Genomic DNA, 22749 nt, shown 5'->3' with positions numbered 1-22749 from the left:
TGGGAGGTTCCTGTTGCAGCGGACTGGTGAGACTGAGTGCAGCCTCCTGGGAAGTTGTGAACCTCTCTGTGCCTCCCTCTGCCCTTCGGTGAAAAGGGAATTTCAAAAGTGTCCAAATCATTGCAAGAGTGAACATGTGTAAGGAGCTTAGAGCTGGGTCTGGCCAGCCTCAAGTGTTCAGCTGTAAGCTTGAGTTACTCTATACTGCCTTGGGGACTGGTGTGGAAAGCCAGTGGGAAGTCTCTGGGCCCCGGAGATTTAGGGTCGCGGAGGGTGGGATGACACCTGTGTCCAGCTCACAGCCAGGACCCAGCTCGTGTTGTTGGCCCTGGAGGGGAGCTGAGGGGGCAGGTTCTAGAGGCAGCTTCTGGATCGGCTTGCCCGCCTCAATCCATCACAACCCTGACCTCAGGACCCCCAAAGCCTTGATGACTCCTGCAAGTCTCGGGCAAAATCAGCAACTGCCTGGACGTTAGGTCCACCCGCACCCCCCAACTCCTCTCCAATGTCCCCAGGCCGGTCTCCAGCCCTTTGCTCCGACAGTGGGCCTGCAGCTGTCAAGATACGAACCTTGAAATCCAAGAGAAAAGGGGGACACTGAAGAAAAGGGAACCCCAATCCCGTCTGGCCTAGTCCCCTCTCCCTCATTCACCTCGATGGACACCGATTCTCTTGAGAGGAGGCAGCCCCAAACTTTTCCTCGAAGCCTCTAACAACGAGGTAAACTGAGGCCTGGCGGACCGCTCCCCCATCGCTCCGCTAGCTGGTTACCAGGCGGAGCCCAGGGCCCAGCTGTCAGGGAGCCGCCGTCCAGCCCCCGCCCTGGGGCAGGGCCGAGCGGCAGAGGCGCGCCCGCCGCGCCCCCTCCTGGCTGCGTTCCCGCTCCGGGCCCCTGGAGCCTGCCTCTCCCCCTCTGATGTAAGCTGATATTTTAATTCTCTTACAAGGAATGGTGTTTAGAGAAATGACTTAACCGGATTACTCATCGTCTATAATGACTTGGCCTGACTCCGAGGCTATTCCTAGACGTGACGCTTGAGGCTTTGATTCTTTTTCTTTTGCTACTTTTTTTTTTTTAATACCAAGAAATGAGTCTTGCGTTTGCGGCGGCCCCGCCCCTACACGCCCCTCGCACGGCATCCTGGGAGATGTAGTTCTCTCGGGACCCTGCGCTTGGCCCCCTCCCCCTGTCCCCGACCCCGCCCCAGGGCCGGTCCCCTGTAGTGCGGGTGTGGGGCAGGCAGAAACAAGGAGTCCTAGGAACCTGCCCGTGGTAAGCAACGGCGGCAGAAACCCTGGTTGTGCCGCCTTCGGACAACTCCCAACCGCTGTGTGCCTCGGTTTACTCATCAGTCAAATGGGAGACAGTCAACAACAGAAGACTGAAGGCTTTGCGGAGATCTTATTTTAAGTAAAAGCGCTACACAGACCCCACATTTAAAAACAAAAACAAAAACAAAAACAAAAACCAACAAACCCATGTCCAGTGCATTTGCACTGCCCTCCCATCTAGACTTACCATTTGGTGTCACAAAGAACCGGGCTTTGGTTATCCACGTCTCCAGGGTTTACTTACAGGGAGCTGGCCCAAGTTTGCCTTTCCTTGCTCCTTACTGTTTGCGCGGATAAGCCTAAAATCTTGTCCAGCGCTTAATCTTTGCTCCTCAGTGTCCTCAACTGTAATATGGGCATAAATCTAGTGCCCATTTCATAGGGCTGGGATGACACTAAAGGAAATAATGCTTGTGAGATGCTTGGTGCAATGGCTGATAAACACTGGTCGAAGGTACTGTCACCTCTCCCAGCACCAGGCCGTGCCTCAGGAATTGTTTGCAGAAGGAGTGGCTGATCCTCCGCACCTATGGGGTGGGCAGCGACGATAGCTTCTGCTCCACGAGATCAGAGCCTTGTTCTGGTCGTGGCTTCCTCCCCAGCGTCTAGCCCAGTGACAGCACATAGTCAGGCCACAACCAATGTCAGATAAATGAATAAAGCGTTACCCCTGTTTCACTGATGAGGAACCGGAGGCTGAGAGGTCGAGTGGCTTACACAAGGCCATTCTCCACGCCCCCTGCCCCACGGAAATTGACTTTTCGCCCTTCAGGCTTAAGAAGCTAGAATCTCGGGTTTCCACCCGGGTAGGACCCCCCCCTAGTGGGAGGGGCTCCCAACCCAGGCCAGGCCCAGCCCAACAGAGGATGTTGCTGCGGATTGGGCTGGAGGGCAGGGCTGGGGGGAGGGGTTAGTGGGAAGAGGCGCCGCCAGGTGTGGATGTGCCCCCAGAGTGGACAAAGCTGGGGAAGCTAGAGTTCGCATGCCCCAAGGGAAAGCTCTCAGATCCCCCTCCCAGCGCCACCTCCCCATTCCCTCACCCCCAGCAGTTCCCCAAAGGCCGAAAGCTATTCTTGGCCTTTTCTAAAAGAGGCATTTGAAGCCATGAGCCAATTTTTTCCATTCCTGAGCTTGGGTATCGTCTATTTCGGGCGTTTGTTGTTTTCCATGAGTTGCGAATGCCACTGTGAAGCCGGCCTTTCCTGGACAGCTAGCACGAGGGAGCGAGGCAGGAGCCAGGCGGGGCCAGCGGTTAAAAATACTTCCCGCTTCATTTCTCCTTTGAAAACAAAGCCCTGGAGGCCTTTTGCAACTGCCGAGCCTGGGAACGGAGCTTCCCAGAGATGAAAACTGGCTGTGCACTATTTCCCGAGTGTGCTGGATGGGTTATGTGGGTCCCAAAAGCAACAACACTGACTTGCTGTGTGACCTCGGGCAACTCGCTTAACATCTCTGGACCTGCTGGTCTTTCCAAAATGAGGCCAGGTGGAAAGATCTTGAATGGTTCCTCCAGCTCTGAGAGCTCAGGGATGAAGACCACCCCCACCCCACCCTGCACCAGGTTTTATTTCTAAAACTGGGCCCCAAAAGGGTGCTAGGACATGGAGGGAGGAGCAAGGAGAAAGCAACTTTTAAGCTCAGTTTTGAGAACACTTTGTGAGCTCTGGAGCCCTGAACATGTTCTAAGGGAGTCCAGAATGTTCTCAGAGGATCCACTTGATTGTAAAAAAAGACCGAACACCATGAAGAAGGAGTAAATAAAGGCTGTAGTAGATCCACACCAAGTCATGGAGCCTAGCAGCTATGAGAGATCTGTGTTCGGACAAGGAGGGATCTCCAAGACATACTGTGTAGTAAAAAAGCAAATTATAGAATGGAACAATTAGAATTGTATCACTTTTAAAAACACACACATAAAACAAAGTTACATATTTCTCTTCACTCTGTATTTATGAAAATGCATAGGGAAAGTTCTGGAAGATTTTGCCCCCTCTGCTAATAGTCCTTATCTCTGAGTTGGAGAGGGAACTGAATTTGGAATGGTATCAGAGAGGACTGATTTATTTGCAATGTCTTTACAGGAAAACATTTTACTAATGCATTTTACTAATGCATTCATTAGTGGTATGTATGTGTGTGTTTGTGTATGTGTGTTTAATTGAGACACAGACACAAAGACACTGAGGGCCTGGGTGACTCCTCTTGAGCCACCCTGGGCTGGGATCCGATGGTTGGAGGGTGCAGGAGGTGGGTGGCTGTGGGCGGGAGGTGGAGGTGTGTGAGACAGTGGCTTGAGCAAAAGACGTGTTTATGCTTTTAGGGAAGCAAATGGAGATGTCATTCCTCTGCAAGATTTATTGGCCGTTGTAAATTACTTTCTATTGCAAACAGTTGCCTCCGGAGGCAATTAAATTTAGATCATATTGTTCCCAGGTTAGCACAGGCAGGTGTTGACTTGCTGAGGCTTTGCATAACAGCCACTGTCTGTTAAGCTGAGAGTGTGCTCGGCTGCCTGGATGGCAGAATAACTCTGTCCCGTGGGGGATGAGCTGCTGCTTTTTCAGGTAGTGAGTTCCTCATCATAGCAGGTATCCATCCAGGACAGTGGGGTTGGCCTAGACTGTGACAATGGGCAGCGTCCAGGTCTCTATCCCAAACCTTGGGTGAGCAATCCTTATAGAATGGAAGAAGGTGAGACTCATAAAGCATCCTAATGGCATTCCACTGTAGCGTCTGCCCACAGCCTCAGCTTTCCTGGGGAGCTTGTAAGCTTGGAAGTGGGGTGCACTACTGTAATCACCATTATAACAATTGTTCTAACAATAAAAAGATCGTGGTTTCCAGGGGTTTAGGGAGAGGGAGGGAGGGAGGGAGGAATGAATAGATGGAGCACAAGGGATTTTTAGGGCAATGAAATTAATCTGTATGATACTATAGTGGTGGCTACATGTCATTACACATTTGTCAAAACCCATAGAATGTACAACATCAAGAGTGAACCCTAATGTAAACTATGGACTTTGGTTGATAATAATGTGTCCACGTTTGTTCATTGATTGTACCAAATATGCCACACTGATGAGGGATGTTGAGGGTAGAGGGGAGTACATATGTGTGGGTGGGAAGGGCTATGTGCAAACTCTGTATTTTCTGCTCAGTTCTGCTGTGAATCTGAAACCGCTCTAAAAAAATAAAGTCTATTAATAAAAAAAAATTGTTCTAGGCAGTTACTATTGTTGATGATGTGTCTGTTACCAAAAGCACAGGCACTGGTTTTTTACAAACCAACCCGTTATTAGGTAGACAAGGGAGCCCACAGCGTTGTCGGCTCTGGGCTGAGTCTGGGGAGATCTTCTATCCCAGAGCCAAAGAGTCACCAACCTACAACCCTGGTCCATTTGTTTAGGGTGATGGCCAGGCGGTAGTGGATGCAAACAGGGTTGGTGGGTGCCTGGGTACAAGGTCTCCTTAACCATCTGTGTTTCCAGTCTGCGCCAAACTCCCGGATTCCATGCCTCAGTTCCAGCTACCACTGGACATCTCGCTGGCCCACCACATCTTCACCAGCGCTCATGTCTTCCCCCTTACACTTTCTCCTCCTCAGATGCTAGTTCCTGATTCAGTTAACAGCCCTGCCAAGAGATGGCTGAGCGGAATGATTAACAGAGCCTGTTCTAGAACCCCAATGCCTGGGTTTAGCTCAGGCTCCACCACTTGCCAGCTGACTTATCTGAGCTAATAAACCCTCCAGAGGCTCAGCTTTATCCTGTAAAATTAGGAAATGCATAGAGAGCTGGTCGTATTAAAATTACTCAACAAAATTGTGTGTACCTACTGTGGGTTAGGAAATAGCTAGCCACATGCTGAGACTGTAGGCTCTTTTTTTCAAATTGTGGGAAAATATACATAGCATAATATTTACCATTTTAACCATTTTTAAGTGTATAGGTAAAGGACATTAAGTACATTCATGTTGTTATGCCACCATTACCACCATCCATCTCCCGACCTTTTCATCTTGCAAAACTGAGACTCTATACTTATTAAGCACTAACTTCCTAGTTCACCCTGCCCCCAGCCCCTGGCAAACACCATTCTATTTGTCTCTATGAATTTGACTCTAAGTATTTTATATAAATGGAATCATAAAGTACTTGTCGTTTGTGTCTTGTTTATTTCACTTAGGAGAATGTCTTCAAGGTTCATTTGTGTCGTGGCGTATGTCAGAATTTCCTTCCTTTTTAAGGCTGAGTGATACAACAATATTCCCTTGTATGTGCTTACCACTGTTTACCCATTCATCCATTAATGGATGCTGGGTTGCTTCCACCTTTTGGCTACTGTAAATGATGCTTTCAGATTTTGGGTTCTCAAAGCCTTGGTTTCCTCTTCTACTACGTGAGTATGCCCAAGTTACTTCTCCCTCCAGCAGAAGCCCTGCCGCAGCTGGCTCAGCATCTCCTCTGGCCCCTACTCCACCCGAAGCCTCCTCCTCATCTCCCCAGGCAGGGGTCATGCCGCCTCTTTAGACTGTTCACTTCGTAGCTGCCACTCTCTGTCTTGCGGACACTGGCTACTGCCAGCAGGCTTCCTGTCCAAGGCATTTCTGGGACCCTACAGAGCTTTGGCCAAGGACTTGCTACTTTGGGCCGGGGTCCTTGTTTGGCTAACACCAACCACCTCTACTTCTATGTTGGGCTGGGTAGGAGCTGGGAAATGCCTTCCAACCAGTCCAAGTCAGAAGTGCTTTGCTCACCCCACCCAGCCCCCAGTGTCCTGATGAAGAGCAACGATTTTTCCAAGACTTCCAAGAGTTTGGAGGCACAAGGCAGCAGTGACTCTTGGATGTCCTGCCTCAGCCCCTGCAGGTGATGAGCCTAGTTCAGCGGCCGTGGTCTCTGAGCCTGGGGAGGGGGAGAGCACACTACAACTCCCAGAGTTCCCCGGGCTCAGGGGGCGGCCCCTGCCCCTCGCGGAAGAATCGGACCCGCCAACCCGAACTCAGAGCGGGGCTAGGACAGGGGCGGGGGCCGGGAGGGGCGGGGCCGCGGGGAGGCGGCCGGCGAGCGGTGCGGCCGGCCAGTCGCGCGGAGAGCGGTGCGTGCCGAGGGTCTCCAGCGGGCGCCGCGGGACGTCGCCGGGCCATGGGTAAGCGGCTCTGCGGCCCGGCCCGGGACAGGGCTGGCGGCCTCGCGGGAGAGAGAGGTTGCGGCGCCAAGTCTCCCCGGCTCTCGTAGCCTCGGTGCTGCTTTGCGGGGCGGAGCGGGGCCGGGGGTGGACCTGGGGGCGAGGGCGCGGGGACCCAGCCCGGCCCGGGGCGCTCGCGCCCTCCGCCCGGCGCGGGAGGGTGAGGCCGGGTGTCGGCGCGCACTCTTCGAAAAAAGGAAAGACAAAAAGTTTTGGCGGCCAGGGGCTTCCCGGGCGTTTATCTCGAAACTCTTCTCGTCGTCTCTTGACTGAAATTTACCAAGTCCTGTACGGTTCTGTCATCCCACTTCCTGCTGTGGTTTCAATCTCGAGCTGGTCTCAGCTAATTTGTTGTGACAGCTGTCCGCAGCAGTTCTCTGCCTGCACCCCCCTGGCCCCCCCAACCCCCTCCCCCGGTCACATCCCGGCGGTTCTCAGAACCCGCTGGCGCCGCCGAGAAGAGGCACCCGGGTCCGCTGGGCGCGCGGGGCGCTTTCCACTGCGGCTGCCGTTTCCTGAAAGTGACTGCGCGGGTTTTGAAGAACTTGCTCAATGCATTTTGAAGAATCAACTGTTCCTCTTTCAGCCGAGGGGCGAGTTACCCTTCAGCGCTTACTGGCTCCTCGCCCCCTACCCTTTCTCTTTCTCTTTTCTCTTCCCTTTTTTTTTTTTTTTTTTACTCTAGTCTCTCCTCTTCACCCCTCCAGTCCACCCTCCTCTGCCCACCCCCCGCCCCCGGCAGAATGAAGTAGCTTCCCTCTTTGCTCTGCTCTTCTTCTCTCCCTTCGGGTCTCCAGAAGGGAGAGGGTGGCTGCCCCAGGAGTGGAGGGGGCGACAAGCGGAGGCGCGCGGGCTGCGAGCATGTAGAGTTTGACTTCCCGCTGAGTCCGAACCGCGGGCCCCCACCGGGTTGCCTCATCTGGGTCCCTGCGCAGTGTTCAGGAGCGCGGCCGGGCCGGGCTCGCGTCCTCCAACCCCGCGGACCCTGGGATAGGGGTGGGGGTCGCCGGATGCCCGACCCCTGAGGGCTCAGGGTGCAGGTCCAGCGGCACTGCGCTGACCAGACCGGGGTCCCTTTGTTTGCGGAGTCGTCAGCTAGCGCGCGCGGGGGGGTGGGGGGTCCGCGGGGCCGAGGGGAGGATAAAGGTGCTTCCTGTCACCTTCCGAGCACCACTTATGGGGGGCGCGGGGGCCTCTGCGCCCACAGGCTGTGCTAGGGCAGAGGAGGGGTGGGAGGTAGCAGCTAGTGGGTTGGGACCCCCGGAGTGGAGTTCCAGAGTCCATACAAGCACCGGGACTCCGTCTGGGGCCTAGAATTTGGAGTGGCAGTGGTAGAAAGAACCTCAGAGAATCAGATCCTCCTTTTCTGAGAAACGGGCTTAGAGACCAGCCCTGGTCTGGCAGTGAGGACATAAGGCCTCTAAGACCCCGCCCCTCTCTCCCTTCCCCATGGTCTCCGATTTCCCACGTGGGAAACTGGCCTGCGATGGCTCACACTCTCTCTTAGACCTTGCTTCATGGGTTTGGAGAGCCACCCCAGAGGTCTCTAGGAGGAGAGTGGAAAAGCTGAGAGGCAGAAGAGTGCCCCAGGCAGAGGTCAGGCAGCCTTCCTCCGCCCTGGCTGTGCCTTTACTGTTGGGCCACGTCTTGGACAAGCTGCCACCCAGCCTGGTTTCTCCATAGGTACAATGGGTACACAGAGTGTAGTTCATGGGACACAGGAAACAGTCCACAGATGGAGCTGTTACTCTTATTGTCAGATACTACCCAGACTTGGAGGGGAGGAACAGTGGGGATTCAGTCCCATCCTGGAATAAGGTCTTTTAGGAGATCCTAGAGCTGGCCAAAGAGGGACAGAATCCCAGCAGGGCTTGGGAGTTTGTAGCCTCACATTTGGTGCTCCCATGCCCCCACCTTTTTGTACTCAAGGCTGTCTTCTTGGCCCCAGCTGCTCCCAGACTCAGTCCCCCACCCCTCAGCTGAGACACTGAGACCAGGCTGGGACAGGAGCTGCATGCACCCTGTACCGTCAGGACTCCCATGTCCGGGTCTCCCATCTGTCCTGAGCTGGCTGGAGCACAGCCCTTGGCAGGTCCCCCCTCCCCAAACCACCCTGGAGTCTCATGCGGAGTGCCCACATGGAGACTCTGCCAGGCAGCCTGCTCTTGGGCCGGGCCACAGAGTGGACTGGCCGCTTCAAAGGCTGTCTTTGTTTCAGCTCCAGCTCCAGCTAAGAGAAACTTAAGCCAACGACCTCAGGCGAGGAGGTGTGGCTGTGTCTGCTGGTTGTTACTGCGGCTGCTGTTACCATTATTGTCGTAATTGACACGGTGCTCCCAGTGGGTGACTTTTTATGAAAGGAAGTGTCGCTTCCTTCCCGTCACACCAAGGGTGAATGAGCTGGGGCAGGCAGGGGGTTGGAGAGAGGGAGGGAAGAAAGAGAAACTGCGTGGCCTTGAACTAGTCACAGCCAAGCCCCTCTCAGCTTCAGCAGTATCTAAGGTCCAGTAGCTCATACCTCATCCATGTGGCTTGTATTTATGGAGCACCTGCTCCCTCCTAAGCACTGCTCTGGGCACTGAGACACAGCGGGGAGTGAGCAGGACAGGCAGACCACAGATCTCATTGAGGGGTGTGCACACGTGCACACATTGGGTGTGGTCTGTGGGGGAAGCCTCATGTCTCACTGTGTTTTGCTTAGGACGTTGGGCCCTTGGGGTCTAACACACCCACCTTACAGATGGGCAAACTGAGGTACAGAAGCACCCATGTGGTGTTAGAGACCCTTCCCCATCCTTCCTCCTGCCCCAATTTCATCTGCTTTCAGTTCATCAGGTAGGGCAGGCCCAGGTTCTTGTCAGCAGGTTAACTGGGAATTCTGTGATGGGAGACTGCACATCCTCTGGGGAGAGGAGGCAGGTTTTCACCCTCTGAGCACAGAGAAGGAACTTGGGGCCTCCCTGCTCCCATTAAAAAACTCGATCTCAGGGTTCAATGTCTTGGGACAGGCAGACTGCCCTGGTTTTAAGTCCTAGCTTTGCCTCTAGTAAGCTGTGTGATCTCAGGTGAGTTACTGACCCTCTCGGAACCTCAGATCTGGTTTCTGTAAAGAGAGGAACACAATACCCACCGGGTGCTGGAAGATGCAGTGAGCCAGTGTACAGAAGTGTTTAGTCCAGCGCCTAGCAGAGACTGATTTGAGTTGGTGGAGTAGGTAGAGTGGAAAGAGAGGGAGGGGGCGGCTTGAGAACAGGTGGGCTTCACTTCCGGAGCATCCTCTTTCGGAGTTAGCAACTGATATTAACCTCTTCACTGCCACAGTTTAAGGATCTAGGGTTAAGCTTGACTTCAACACGAGCCGAGCCCTGGAGTTGAACAGAAACAGATTTCTAACGTAGGAAGGGCCGGAGCCATCCTGTTGCCCAGCCCCTGGCCATGTCCACTCACTGTCTGGTGAGGGGCTGGGTCAGGTCACAGTGGCCCAGAGATGAGGAAATGGCAGGGGGCTGTGAGCAAAGCCCTGCTGTTGAGTGTCCAGGCTCTTCTCACGCTATTATCTGGCTGCACAAAACTCAGGGAATAAGCTCAACAGGGATGCACAGGCCCGGGAGCAGGAGCCTCTGAGCTCGTGCAGAGCACTGAATCTGCGGAGACACGAGGTCCTGCAGAGGGAGATGCCATATCAGAAAGGTGTTACTATTCTTCAAAGTAATTTCTAAATTTAAATGCAATTCAATCAAAATCTGAGTGTTTCTTCTTCCCCTTTTCTTTTTCTTTCTCTCTCTCTCTTTTTTGGCAATGTGATAAAATCATCCTAAAGTTCAGATGGAATTTTTTAAGAAGAGTAATGATGGGGGACTGAGGCTCTGGGTAGTAAGTAGTATTACAAAGCTCCAGAAATGAAAACTGTATGTGCACCCAGCATTCCACAGTGAGTGAGACAGAATAGAAGGTCCAAAACCAGCCCCTCAAAGTGTTCCTTACAAGTCTTTAGATTGTGGGAAAAGTAACATTTCAATTTATTGGGGGAGGGAGAGGGTCAGTCAGTCAATGCTGGGACCACCTAAACCATGGGGAAATACAGTGAAATCTCCATCTCAAACCTTACAGATCCCAGATGGATTAAGATAAACAGTCATCATCATCATTATTGTCATTATTGCTTCCTGGATGGAAAAGGCAATGTCTGAATGGTAATCCTCTGGAGATCAGAGGTTTTCTTTTTGGAATTGAATCCACCTCTGTTACAACAGGGCATCTGAGACTTTGTGCTCAGAAAGGATCTAAACCCATAAGCTCAGGGCAAGACAGTAGCTCAGTGGCTCGTGGGCAGCAGTGGTCACTCTGGGGCAGGTAGGTTTCTCCTGCCTCTGCAGCTGGATGTGGCTGGGAGACTGGGATGGCTGGTCTATAAGCCCCTTCCCTCCCCTGCAGAGCCAGGAGAGGAGCCTGGCCCCACTGTCATGGGCCCTGTATTGGGAGGTATGAGCTGGGAGCTGGGCAGGCAGGAGGACTCACCTGTCACCTGTGACAGGGGTTTCAAACTTACTTTTAATAGCAGAACTCTTTCCAAATGAAGATTTACCTGGAACCCTGATCTACCAATGACTGGGGAAGGGAGAGACAGGGCAGCTGGGACAGGACTGAGTGCACCCTGGGGAAGGAGGGCAAGAACTCTCCCCTCTCCTTCATCTAAGGCTGTGGGAGTGGGGGCCCAGAATGCCCCGACAGGACCAGAGAGCACAGTAGCCCCAGGCGAGAGGGAATGGAGGCCGAGTTCACTCAGGGACTTAGCTGCACACAGAGATAAAGAGTGTTTCCCTTTGTGGCTCTAGACAAGCTCTAATCCCTTTTCCGTCTGGGGTTAAATAGCTCAGATTGGTGACCTCCTTTCCAGGTAACCTGAGTGCCTGACTCCAGGAGATTTTCCTGGGAGAGTGTGGCCCCGGCAGAGCTCACCAACTCCGGAACCGAGCAGAAGGGACTAGAGATCTTCTGGCCGCGTGGTTCTGAACCTGGCCATCCTCAGGGATCCCCTGGGGAGCTTTAAACTGCGATGCCCCTTGCAGGACCTTAACTCAAACTCACTTGGGGGTGGAGTGGGTGGGGTAGGGAGACAGGCATCAGTGTCTTTTAAATGCTTCCCAGGTGATTCTAATTGGCCCCTGGTCCTACCGTCTTATTTCTCTGAGGCCTGAAGACAGCGACTTGCCAGGGTCACATAGCATATTTGCAGCAGGGCTCCAGTGAGAAGCTCCGTCACAGGAACAGATGGAGAGAGTCCTTCGGAGCTGAGCATCTGAGCCAGCAGGAAAGAAGGGAGAGAGGATGTGAAAGCAGAGCAGAGAAGTCAAGAAGGGAGAGGATAAAAGCTGGTGGAAGCTCCAGTGACCTGGAAGATTTCAGGATTCAAGGATGGTTAGCAAAGGACTCCAGCGTCTTTCTCTCCCATTTCACAGAAGGGAAGACTGAGCACAGAGTCCCCCAGGGACCTGGTTGGAAGGGCATTGTTAGCATAGTTATTTCTGGAGATTGGCCACATCTGTAATGGTCAGGAGCCAGCCTGCAAGGATGGCCTCACTTGCTCTTGACAAGCGTTAGGCTCGGTTTCTCTTCCAGGCTTATTTGGACTGTACATCAAGGCTTTGCAGACGTTGGCAATAAACACAGCAGCCGCAGTGGTGACGAGGCCAGGCCCCTGGACTGGTGGTCAGACAGACCTTGTTATGAATCCTGTTCCCTCAGGGAGACAAGCAACTTAACCTCTCTGGCTTCAGTACCCTCCCACCTCCTTAAAATGGGATCCTTTCTGGGACTAAACGAGAGAACAAGAGAATGTACATTAAAGGGCCTAGGGTCACGGCGCCTGTGTAAACAGCTACCCAAGGGGGTGCCGTCCAGCAGCTGGAGGTTCTATGGCTCGTGTTTCTGGGTACTGCTGGCCTCCTGGGTCATGCCGGCGTGGGTTTATTCTTGAGATTCTTTTTCTGTCTGGGATGAAGGGGGGATCTCACAGGTTCTCAGCAGTAAGGATTTCCTGAGCTGGAGCAAACCAGGAGTATAGGACAGTTCATGTGAGATTAACAAAAAGGAAAGGAAAGGAAAAAAGAAAGAAAAAGTAGTCAGAAGGTGTGGGCTCCTGGTGCTCCACGAGGCCAGAGTAGCTTCCAGCGGCAGTGTTTCTGCAGGGGCAGGGGTGTTGCATCTCTGCAGCCATCAGCTCCCTTGACACCCTTAGTAAAATCGAGCCTGTGGCTTCCCCCTGCCCTCCGTCAGGTGGTTGTTAGACCTGCTCATTCTCGCTCACCTGCCACCTACTGTACATGGGTGCCGGGCTGCCTCACTGAGCTGCCAGGAGGCCAGATGAGCCACAGGCTATTCAATCCTGAAGGCCCGCCTGAATGGGGTGAGTCACCAAGGATGACCAGAGAAAAGTGCTGTGCTTGGCTGGGGGCTGGGAAGGGCCATCCTGAGGAAGCAACTTGTCTCAACCTGAAGGGTCACCAGGACCCGCCCAGGTGAGGGGAAGGTGTGGCCTCATTTGGGGCAGTTAGGGCTTTGCTGGTGCGCGGGCTGCTTCACAAACAGGAACTTACTCTCTTCTTAATTATTCCTGGAGGATGTAGGTCCAAGCAGCCCCCAGGGTGCTTCGGGGCCCATAAACATGGGAGCCTCCACAGCTTTCCCAACTCGGCTGAGCTGCTGTGAAAACCTTCTGCCTGAAAGCGGGGCAGGTTTTGGAGACAGGATTTCCCCAAGCGCCATGGCCCCAGCCCCAGCCTCCTTTGACTTGACCCCAAGGTGATTTAGGGTTTCCATCAGAGTTATGGGGAGAGGGCAGGATCGGAGGAAGAGTGGCAGGTGTGGTGTGGGCAGGGCCTGGCGGGTCTGAGAGAGGAGGAGGGCAGAGTCAGGGCCGAACCCCCTCTGTGCGTTCAGAGGGCCACCCGCTGCAGCCAGGGACCGGGCAGAGGACACACTGCAGAGGGATGTTGAGGACTTGCCCCCGACCCAGCCTGCTCAACCTGCCACCTCCCCTCGCCACCTGCTCCTCCTGCCAGCATCTCATTCTCTCTCCTCCCCCGTCTCCCCCTCTTCTTCTCCTTGCAGCACCTCCTATCAAAGGAAAAAGGAAACAGTCAGAGGAGGGTGACCCCCTACACCCTCCTGTGTCCCCTCAACCCGATGGTGAGCAGAGCAGGAGCCAGAGCCCTGTCCAGCTGGAGGTGAGTTGGGTGATCCCCTGGGGGCCTCTTCCCTGCCCCTCCCCCTCCCCCACCTGTCTCCCAAGCCCCACCTGTATGCAGCCTCCCAGGTGAACTTGGAGACTCCCTGGAGATGTGTTCCCTACCCACCCCCCCACCATCCTGCAGAGCCAGGAGAGGGGCCCCGCTGTCTCAGGCCCTGCACTGGGTGCAGGGAGCTGGGCAGACAGGAGGGCTCTGGCAGGGGTTTCAGACTTGATGTTCATAGCAGAACCCTTTTATCAAATGAAGATTACCTGGAACTCTGATCTATAAAACAGATAAAAGCATTATTCTATGATTAAAACTACATTTACATCCATCCATCCATCTAAATTTATAACATGGACCTTACACGGTGAGATCAGCATGGCCTGTTGAAGGGCGCAGTCTGAGGGGGGCGCTGGCGGCATCTGTGCTCTTCGGCTATTTGCTTCGGTGGCACAGTCTGGAGTAAAAATCCTGATTCGTGTAGAAAAGTAGTTGCAACTTGGAACAGGTTTTAACAGCTTGCCTGGAACTCCGAGAAGAGGACAGAAGAGCACATTCACTTGAAGAGCGGTGGTCAGAGCGCCATCTTTCTAAGGCTGCATAGAACAGCTGCCTCGGTCTCCGTGTGTTCCGATTTCATAGGTAACATGTGAGTGGGCTTGTCTATTATCAGAAGGCTTTGATAAGTCAAAATCACAGACACGGTACTTGAATAGAATATTTTTGGAACGCTTGGCTCTCTGCATGGTTCTAGGCTCAGATGGTTTTCGTCCTTGTGGTGTTTGGGGCCTCCCCAGCCAGGACCTTAGCCCCAGCCCCAGCAGCTGTAGACCCCTGCCCTGAGCCACCAGCCACATGAGCAGCATCAGCAGAAACTGACCCTCTGCAAGCAGAAACCAAAAGACCTGTGCATCTGACGGAAGTGCTAGTCGGAGCCTGGGACAGGGGTCTCCCCTCCCTGAGTTCAGTGCGCAGACGGGTGGGTCACGGAGGCAGGCCTGGCAGAGCGGCCTTGCAGAACCAGAAAGCACCAAGCACCTTTGTTCCTTCAGCTTGGGCCACAGGGGCCGCTGGGAGCCCTGGGGACACTGAGCCTGCCGCCGGGAACTCACAGTCTGGTAGAGGAGCTGAGATGCAGATGTAACAAATCTAGAGCAAGATGGAAAAGTGATCAGAAGCTTGGAGAAAGTGCCCAACTGCTCCCATGGCCGCCTCTGGAGCCAGGCCCCGAGGGGCCCTGACCTGGGGTCCTGGGCACCAACAGCTAGTGTGCCTCTCTGACCCCAGGAACAACACTGCAGACCCAGAGCTGGGTCTGGGCGCCTGGCTCCCTCCTGTGGGAGCCTGGGGTTGAGGACCACGCACCTCTTTCCTCCCCCAGCAGCCAGTGGTCCCACTTGTCCCCAGTCTCCCACTGACTGGGGGCTCATCCCACTGCCTCGTGTTCTTTCCCCAGGACTCCCCCGAGGCAGGCAGGGAGCGGGAGGAGGCGCAGGAGCGGGAGGAGGAGCAGGCCTTCCTGGTCAGCCTCTACAAGTTCATGAAGGAGCGACACACGCCCATCGAGAGGGTGCCCCATCTCGGCTTCAAGCAGAGTGCGTCCCTGGGGTGCAGGCAGGGAGGGGGGGCCCAGCAGGGGACCCCACCCAGGCAGGGCAGCAGGGCAGCACCTCCACTCTGGGGGACCCTGGGTGCTGCCAGCCCACAGGGGTTGCACACAGAAAGGGTGCTCCCCTCCAGGCACAGGGCTGGCAATGGGTGGGACTGGATTTCCATCCTCACAGGCCATGGCCCCCAGTGCACAGGGCACAGCCCACCCGGCCATCACGGTGGCCCTGTCTGGGTATGTGCTGGTTCTGTGCCTGCCTGACAGGGCCATGGGGATGGGCTGCTGGCTGCCCCCTCCACCCACCAAGACTGACGGTGGCCCTGCCCTCTCTTTTCTCTAGTTAACCTGTGGAAGATCTACAAGGCAGTGGAGAAGCTAGGGGCCTATGAGCTGGTAAGGAAGGCACCTTTGAGTCCTCACCCTGCGGCATCTTCCGTCCCATCCCTCCTGCACCACTGGGGGAACTGGGGAAGACAGTGAGCCCAACAGAACTGCCCTTGCCCCTCGACAGGAGGATGAGGCAGGGTCCCAAGTTCTGCCCCTCCCCCTCCCCTGCGTGCTGGTGGGAGGAGGAGGAACCTGCCTTGCCTGCTGGTACTTTTGCTGCTCAAAGCAAGATTTCCTCTCTTCCCCATCTGTTCTGTGCTTGTGCTCAGAAAGCTGCTTGGGCCAGCAGTCGGGGCGGCCCCTGGGAGGGAGACCTGGCTGGTGGCCAGGCAAGCCCCCTCCCACCTGACTGCCCCCGCTGCTGGAGGAGCAGCTGCAAATCTGTCCTTGCCCCATTCCCATTGAGCGGGGACCCCGAGCTGTGAGGACCCCATGGCCAGGGGGCCCACACCGCCATGCCCTCACATGGCGCTCTTGCAGGTGACCGGCCGCCGCCTCTGGAAGAACGTGTATGACGAGCTGGGGGGCAGCCCGGGCAGCACCAGCGCCGCCACATGCACACGCCGCCACTACGAGAGGTACGGCCGGGGCCCCGGGGGCCGGAGCCTGGGCCTTCGCCTCCCAGGGTTGGACCTGCAGGGCTCTGGCAGGGGAGACCAGGCTGTGGGCCTCCTGGACAAGATGCGGAAGAGCGTGGGCCGTGAGGCCGCAGGCTGTCTGTGTGCCCTGCCTGGCATGGATGTTCATGATCGGGGCTTTGGGGAGGCCTGGTGGGCCTAGAGGTGGGTGGGAGGTGTGGCGCGTCCTGCCAGCCCTGGCCTCCTGGTGGACATGCCTGGCTCCTCCTCAGGTTGGTCCTCCCATACGTACGGCACCTGAAGGGCGAGGATGACAAGCCACTGCCTCCCTCCAAGCCCAGGAAGCAGTACAAGATGGCCAAGGAGCCTCGGGGAGATGACAGGGCCACTGAGAGGCCGAAGAAGGCCAAGGAAGAGAAGCAGGTGGACCAGGTGAGCTCTGAGCCCGGTCAGCTGGGCCCAACAGCTGACCCAGGGCCTCCCTGTGCCCTGCCTCCAACGGCGCCCCTACCTGTCATCATTGCAGGGCCCCCTGCCTTGGACACCCAGAACCCGCTCTGAGGGCAGCACTTGTGGGGGCCCCAGGACCCCTGTGATAGCTGTGCGGCTGTTCACTACTTGAGGGCCCTCAGAAGAGGCTACATGTGGGCTCTGAAATCCAGTCTGTACCCTAGTCACCAGGCCCTATGTCCTGATACCAGGATGTATCCATTTGGAGGACGTGATACCTTTTGAAAATTCTGCACAAAGGCACTGGAAGGACTAGCAGAGGCTCCTGTGTACCCCCTGGGGACCCCGTTGTCACCAGGTCCCCAGGTCAGGGTGCATGGTTCATGCCCAGTCCTGAGGCTTGGCCTTTTGTCATTCTAGATGATGCCAAGAAAGACCAAAACAGACACTCCTGACCTGGCCAGGCTTCCCAGCCAGGAGCCCTCCAGAGACAGCACAGAACAGCCAGGCCCAGCCCCCGGGCCCTCTCTGCCCTCCGTGGGTGCCAGCGGGTGCCCTGAGGCCTACAAGCGGCTCCTGTCCAACTTCTACTGCAAAGGGACACATGGTATCATGTCACCACTGGCCAAAAAGAAGCTCCTGGCCCAGGTGAGCAAGGTGGAGGCCTTGCAGTGCCAGGAGGAGGGCTGTCACCATGGGGCAGGTGGCCCTAACAGGGAGCCTCCGGTATCCCCAGCTGTTCAGCCCCTGGAGAGTCCCCGGAGCCCAGGAGGGCTGGCTGAGAACTCCAGGCACCAGCTGACACCTCAGGAGGGAACGCAGGCCCCTGGTGGCAGCCTCGGGGAGGAGGCTCAGGCCGGCCCTCGCCCGTCAGCCCCCATCTTCACTGGCTGTTTCCACGCCTACCCCACCGAGGTGCTGAAGCCTGTCAGCCAGCACCCCCGGGACTTCTTCCCCAGTCTTAAAGATGGGGTGTTATTGGGGCCGCTTGGCAAAGAGGAGGGGCTGCCAGCCAAAGAGCCCCAGTTGGTGTGGGGCGGGGATGCCGATCGCCCCTCTGCATTCCACAAGGGTGGCTCCCAAAAGGGCAGCCTCTACCCCAAGCCCAAAGCCTGCTGGGTGTCCCCCATGGCCAAGGTCCCTGCCGAGAGCCCTGTGCCCCTGCCCACCTTTACAAGCAGCCCAGGCCTGGGCAACAAGCGCAGCCTCGAGGAAGAGGGCTTGGCCCATGGTGGCAAAAAACTGCGGGCAGTGTCTCCCTTTCTTAAGGAGGTGGATGCCAAGGAGTGTGGGGCTAAGTCTCTGGGGCCTGGCTTGGCCGTCTCCTGCCTGCTGGGCCCGGCCCTGGGGCCTGCCCTTCCAGAGGCCTACAGGGGCACCATGCTGCGCTGCCCGCTGAACTTTGCTGGCACCCCGGACCCCTTAAAGGGCCAGGCCACACTCCCCTTCAGCCCCCTGGTCATCCCGGCCTTCCCGGCCCACCTTCTGGCCACTACAGCGCCCTCACCCATGGCTGCTGGCCTGATGCACTTCCCCCCAGCATCCTTCGACAGTGCCCTCCGCCACAGACTTTGCCCGGCCTCGTCTCCGTGGCACGTGCCGCCTGCCACAACCTATGCAGCGCCCCATTTCTCTTTCCACCTCAACACCAAGCTGTAGGTTTGAGTCCGCAGTGCTGTGTGGTGCTGTGCAGGGTCTGACATGGCCCGGGATGGGTGGGCACTGCCTGCGGGCTCTGAGCTGGAGCCCACTCCTCAGGAGAGCTCAGCTGTGCTCGATTCAGGATCGTGCCCCTGGCTGGGCACAAAGAGAGGCCGCGGACAAATGGTTTATCTCTCAAGGAGGGAGTCCAAGCCTGGGAACTGGGGGCCCAGTGGTTGCAAGGCCTTGGAAGAAGACAGTGCGAGGCTGGCAGCTCCTGGCCAGGGCCCCAGAACAGACCAAGGATGGGGTGAGGGGCCAAGGAGCTGGCTGGCAGCTTGAGGTGTCCAGGCTGCCCATGGAAAATCCAATAAAATACCTGTGAATCTACACAGCCTTGAGGTGTGCATGGTGTAGACTTCGCAGGTACAGGTGAGGCGGGGGCTTGCTTGTAGGTGGGGTCGCCAATGGGGTAACCTGGGGAGTAAAGGAGAGGGACCTAGAATGCCATCCCCACTCCCTCACACACACGGAAGAGCAGGACCCAGAGCAAAACCCAGCCTCCTGTTCATGCTTCAGCAGGCGTGACCATCCTGCGCCTTCAATCCACTGCACCAATTGAGCATCAGGACAACTGGCCATTACACCTCACCGTACAGGTGCAGGGCTGAGGTTCAGAGAGGGCCAGTGACATACCCAGGCCCCCCAGCAGGTAAGTGGTGGAGCAAAGCTAAGCCCCAGGCTCCCAGGCCAGGATGCACCCCGCAGCTGTTAGCAGCACTCCAAGCATGATTCACACGTGTTCCTAGAAAGGCAGTGCCACTGTTGGCCCAGGATACGAGCAGGAAGTTGGTCTTCCCTGGTGGTGGCCTTGCAGGGCTGCTGCTGAATCCTCCCTGTGAGCCCCCACCCCACTTGTCTGCCACACAGCGGGCAGGGGGCACAGGAGAGCCCCACTGGGAGCACCTGGAGGGAAAGAGGGGCCTGAGGAGCCAGAATCTCAGCCTGGGCATCTGTGTTATTCTAGATGTGGTTGCTCCAGTTTAACGCCCTCCTTCCTGTGGCTCTGCCTAGGACACCATGCACCCCTACCTGTGTCGGTGGGAGCGGGTGGGAGCAGGTCGGGGGGCTCCTGTCAGAGGCATCACTCCCCTCCCCACCTCAGGCTGCCTGTTCTCAGAAGTCAGACACAGCTGCCTGCCAAGCATGATTCACACATGTTCCTAGAAAGGCAGTGCCACTATTGGCCCAGGGTCCAGACTTCTGGCCTCAGGTTGATCAGTGGGTGGCCTTTGACCCAAACCACTGGAATTTGTGCAGGTCAAAGGCCATCTCAGGCCAGGGGAGGGGCAATCTAGTGTGACCCCACCCCCACCCCCATTAGTTAACAGGTGAGCAGGCCGAGGCCACCACTGGGTGTGACGGAACCCAGATCAGGGTACTTGCAACACAGTCTGGCACCAGAGGGTGGGCTACCAGGGCTGAGGGCGATCCCATCCAGCCTCCTGCCTGCAGCTTTCAACTCAGGGAGCTGTCTGTGGACAGGAGCTCGGATGGGCACAGGCAAGATAGCTGCCCTCCAAGCTGGGGCTGGCGATGGGGTGGCTGGAGGGTGGTCCCTGCTGTTGTGAGCATTTGGGCTCTGTAGGGGCTTCTTTGGATTCCCGGCCTCCCTCCTTCCGGGAGATACCAGGAGATACAAGTAGCTGCGTGACCTCCAGCCCCGAGCTCTTAACTCCTGCATGCATCCACGTGCTCGCATCTCTCAGCCTCTTATGTCTCTGCAGTTGACAAGGCGGGGTGAGAGGACCAAATTCTGCCGCCACCCTCCTTGCAAGTGCCTTGGGTGCTGGGCCTCATGTCTTCCGGGTCAGATTCCTCTGGGTAGGGGGGAGGTGAGGGCTACCTTTGTGTGCGGGCCCCTGCCTGATACGGGGCAGAGTCACTGGGATCCCCTTCATCTGCAAAGCCACAGCAGCGTCACACTGGCATAGAGATGGGCAGAAGTGCCTCATGGCAGGACTTGAGCAAGGGACACTCACCGGTGTGATGGTGGTGCCCTCTGGAGGCTGCTCTGGGAAATACTCCTTTCCACGTGGGCGTCTGCATCCTGAACTGGTTCCATTAACAGGACTCTTGGTCCGCTTGGGCATCAGCAAACACCCAGGGCCGAATGGGGCGTGCTCCCTGGAAAATCTCTGTGCCCTGTGCCCTGTGCCCTGCAGCTCCGGTGTGCTAGCTTTCCATGATTTTTCTCCTTGGAATTCCCAGGGATGGCATCGTCCCTATCTACAAATGAAGAAACAGCTCTGAAAGATCCCGTAGCTTCAGACACCAGGCTGGGCTGAGTGGAGTACCTGGCTCCCCAGAAAGGCCTCCTGCATGTGCTTCCTGGCGCTGCTGCCCTAGGTGGGTGGATGCACCCATGTTGTCTTGTTTTTTATACTCATTATAAAGGGGGAGTAGGAGGGCACCGCACGGGGCCCTGGGGTTTCTGGAAAGCACCAAGTTCCCTCTTGAGGTTGGCAGCAGGAGTTTGGGTGAGCCCAGCAGCATCTTTCCCGCCACCTTGCGGGAGCTGGGTTAGGGAGCACTGAATGCTGCTGTGTGGCAGCTGTGCGGGAGAGTCTGGTGAGCACGAGGGTGACAACTGTGGTGGGTGGAGGATGGGAGGGAGGAGGTACCCAGGACACAGGTCCCTGTAGGCTCAGAGGACTGCGGGCACCTGAGGAGGTAGACTGGGAAGATGAGGGGGCAGCTAAAATCACTGTGGTTATTGGGGGAGTTCATGGGAGCAAGTGCTGGGAGGGTGGGAGAGAAATCTTTGGAGGAGAGGAGGTGGGGACTAGGACCAGAGAGGCCAGGATCGGGGGAGCCTTGAAATCAGCACAGATAGGATGGCAGCTGTTTGGGGTGAGGGCTGCCCTCTGCAAGGACTGGGGAGGAGGACTCGTGGGTTTGTGGGCGACTGCAGCAAGGACATGGTGGGGAGTCTAGTCTCTTGGCATGACCTTCAAAGGGGGGAGCCATGGGGTCTGGAAGTAGAGGGATCTTTCAGCCGGGGGTAGCATAGGAAGGGGCTCCAGGGAGTGGGCTCAGGGTGGGCTCAGGCTGGCAGTGGAGACTGGGGCTGGGAAGCCCCTACAGGTGAGAGATTTCCATTTAGGCTCAAGGCCAGAGGCTGCAGATGGTGGCCTGAAGATGTGTTTAGTTTGACCCACGTAATTTTTAAAAATATTTTTGTAACTAGTTGCCAGCATTTAAAAATCAGATCTCACTTAAAATTTTGGACTTTGGGCTTGTCTTTAAAAATCAGTTTCTGGTCACGTGAGGCCACTGCCTGGAGCTCAGTAGTGGCTGCTGCCCCTTGGTCAGAGTACATATGCCCATTCACTACAGCCATGCTTGTCCCCGACCCTGAGGGACCCAGCCCCGGCCAGCCCACCACCGGGTCTCCTGTGGGCACGGGCACTTCCAAGCTGGAGCCCTGCAGCCCCTCACGCTAGGCGGCAACTTTCACTCTGCTGTCATAAGATCCACCAGGCCAGCTTCCTAAGCAAATGACTCCAGGAATGTCCTGATGGAAAACTCAACAGGGCTTCCAGATGGGAGGGCAGGGAAGAATTGGGTCACTTCAGAGTCGCCTCTGCAGTGTCCCCTGGTTTCCGGGCTGCAGCGGCAGGTGGTGGTGGGCTGAATGGGGCATGGGCACAGGTTCCCACCCTGCCTGACTCCCGGGTATCAAAAGCCTTTGCCCTACCCTGGCTCACATCTGTGAAACGAGTGCGGCCACTTCTGGGTTCTGCACTGTGACCCTGAGTGAGAGGCAGATAGGGTTTAGTGACTAGCGAAGGCCAGGTACCATTCCTTTGAACACACCTGGGTCCTGAGAGGACCTTCCCAGCTCCTCTGGGCCCCTGGCCCCTCCTGTGACCAGCAAGTGGCGCCACTGCCCAGCCCTGTTTGTGAGGCCACCTGGGAAGAGAGGGGGCCGTTGGAGGGAGAGCAGGAAGAAGGGGCTCCCAGGGAGGGAGGGGCTGCCACTGCCCTCCTCTCCACCCCTTCCAGGAGGATCCTGACTGTCAGGTTCTTAGCTGGGTGCTTGGAATTCCTACCACCTGCCCGGCCTTGTCACCCCTCCCTTGAGGGAGCAGGGGGGTGGGGAAGAAAGAGCAAGGAGGTGGAAGGCAGAACCCTGGCCCTGAAACCAACTCCCCCACCAGTTCAGGGAGGATTCTCAGGCCCTTTACTACAAGCCACAGAAATGCAGTGCCCTGGGGGAGCCGCAGCTGCCTCCCACTGGCTCCTCTCTTCCCAAGCCCGCATTTGA

The 22749-nt window shown here is 56.4% G+C and overlaps 1 protein-coding gene and 1 long non-coding RNA gene across 7 annotated transcripts; one reads left to right on the top strand and one right to left on the bottom strand.

The window, feature by feature from the left end:
* Window positions 1-6370: 6370 nt before the first annotated feature.
* Window positions 6371-18597, top strand: ARID5A (AT-rich interaction domain 5A). Of its 5 annotated transcripts, none has more exons than XM_032469720.1 (7): window positions 6371-6480; window positions 13630-13745; window positions 15211-15349; window positions 15704-15756; window positions 16231-16328; window positions 16601-16760; window positions 17199-18597. In XM_032469720.1, exons 1-7 carry the CDS (start codon window positions 6477-6479, stop codon window positions 18435-18437), a joined length of 1809 nt encoding a protein of 602 aa, XP_032325611.1. In that variant the 5' UTR covers window positions 6371-6476; the 3' UTR covers window positions 18438-18597. The 5 variants fall into 5 exon arrangements, with proteins under 5 accessions (XP_032325611.1, XP_032325613.1, XP_032325612.1 ...); XM_032469722.1 differs by lacking the exon at window positions 6371-6480 and adding an exon at window positions 7748-11937; XM_032469721.1 differs by lacking the exon at window positions 6371-6480 and adding an exon at window positions 12964-13320.
* LOC116660380 lies at window positions 14054-22413 on the bottom strand. Of its 2 annotated transcripts, XR_004315864.1 has the most exons (4): window positions 22299-22413; window positions 20462-20708; window positions 18799-18896; window positions 14054-14903 (listed from the first exon to the last, which is right to left on the bottom strand). It is a non-coding gene; the product is annotated as an uncharacterized LOC116660380 (long non-coding RNA). The 2 variants fall into 2 exon arrangements; XR_004315863.1 differs by lacking the exon at window positions 22299-22413 and having other exon boundaries at window positions 20462-22176.
* Between the last annotated feature and the right edge of the window lie 336 nt (window positions 22414-22749).

This window comes from Camelus ferus, chromosome 28 (assembly GCF_009834535.1).
Source record: "Camelus ferus isolate YT-003-E chromosome 28, BCGSAC_Cfer_1.0, whole genome shotgun sequence".
NCBI classification, from domain to species: Eukaryota; Metazoa; Chordata; class Mammalia; order Artiodactyla; family Camelidae; genus Camelus; species Camelus ferus.
This window is presented reverse-complemented; position numbering and strand designations above follow the sequence as displayed.

Excerpts from the sequence above, each read along its gene's own strand:
- ARID5A (XM_032469720.1), top strand. Across the intron at positions 15,757-16,230 it reads AGCTAGGGGCCTATGAGCTG|GTGACCGGCCGCCGCCTCTG; the intron begins GTAAGGAAGGCA and ends GCGCTCTTGCAG. Across the intron at positions 16,761-17,198 it reads AAGAGAAGCAGGTGGACCAG|ATGATGCCAAGAAAGACCAA; the intron begins GTGAGCTCTGAG and ends TTGTCATTCTAG.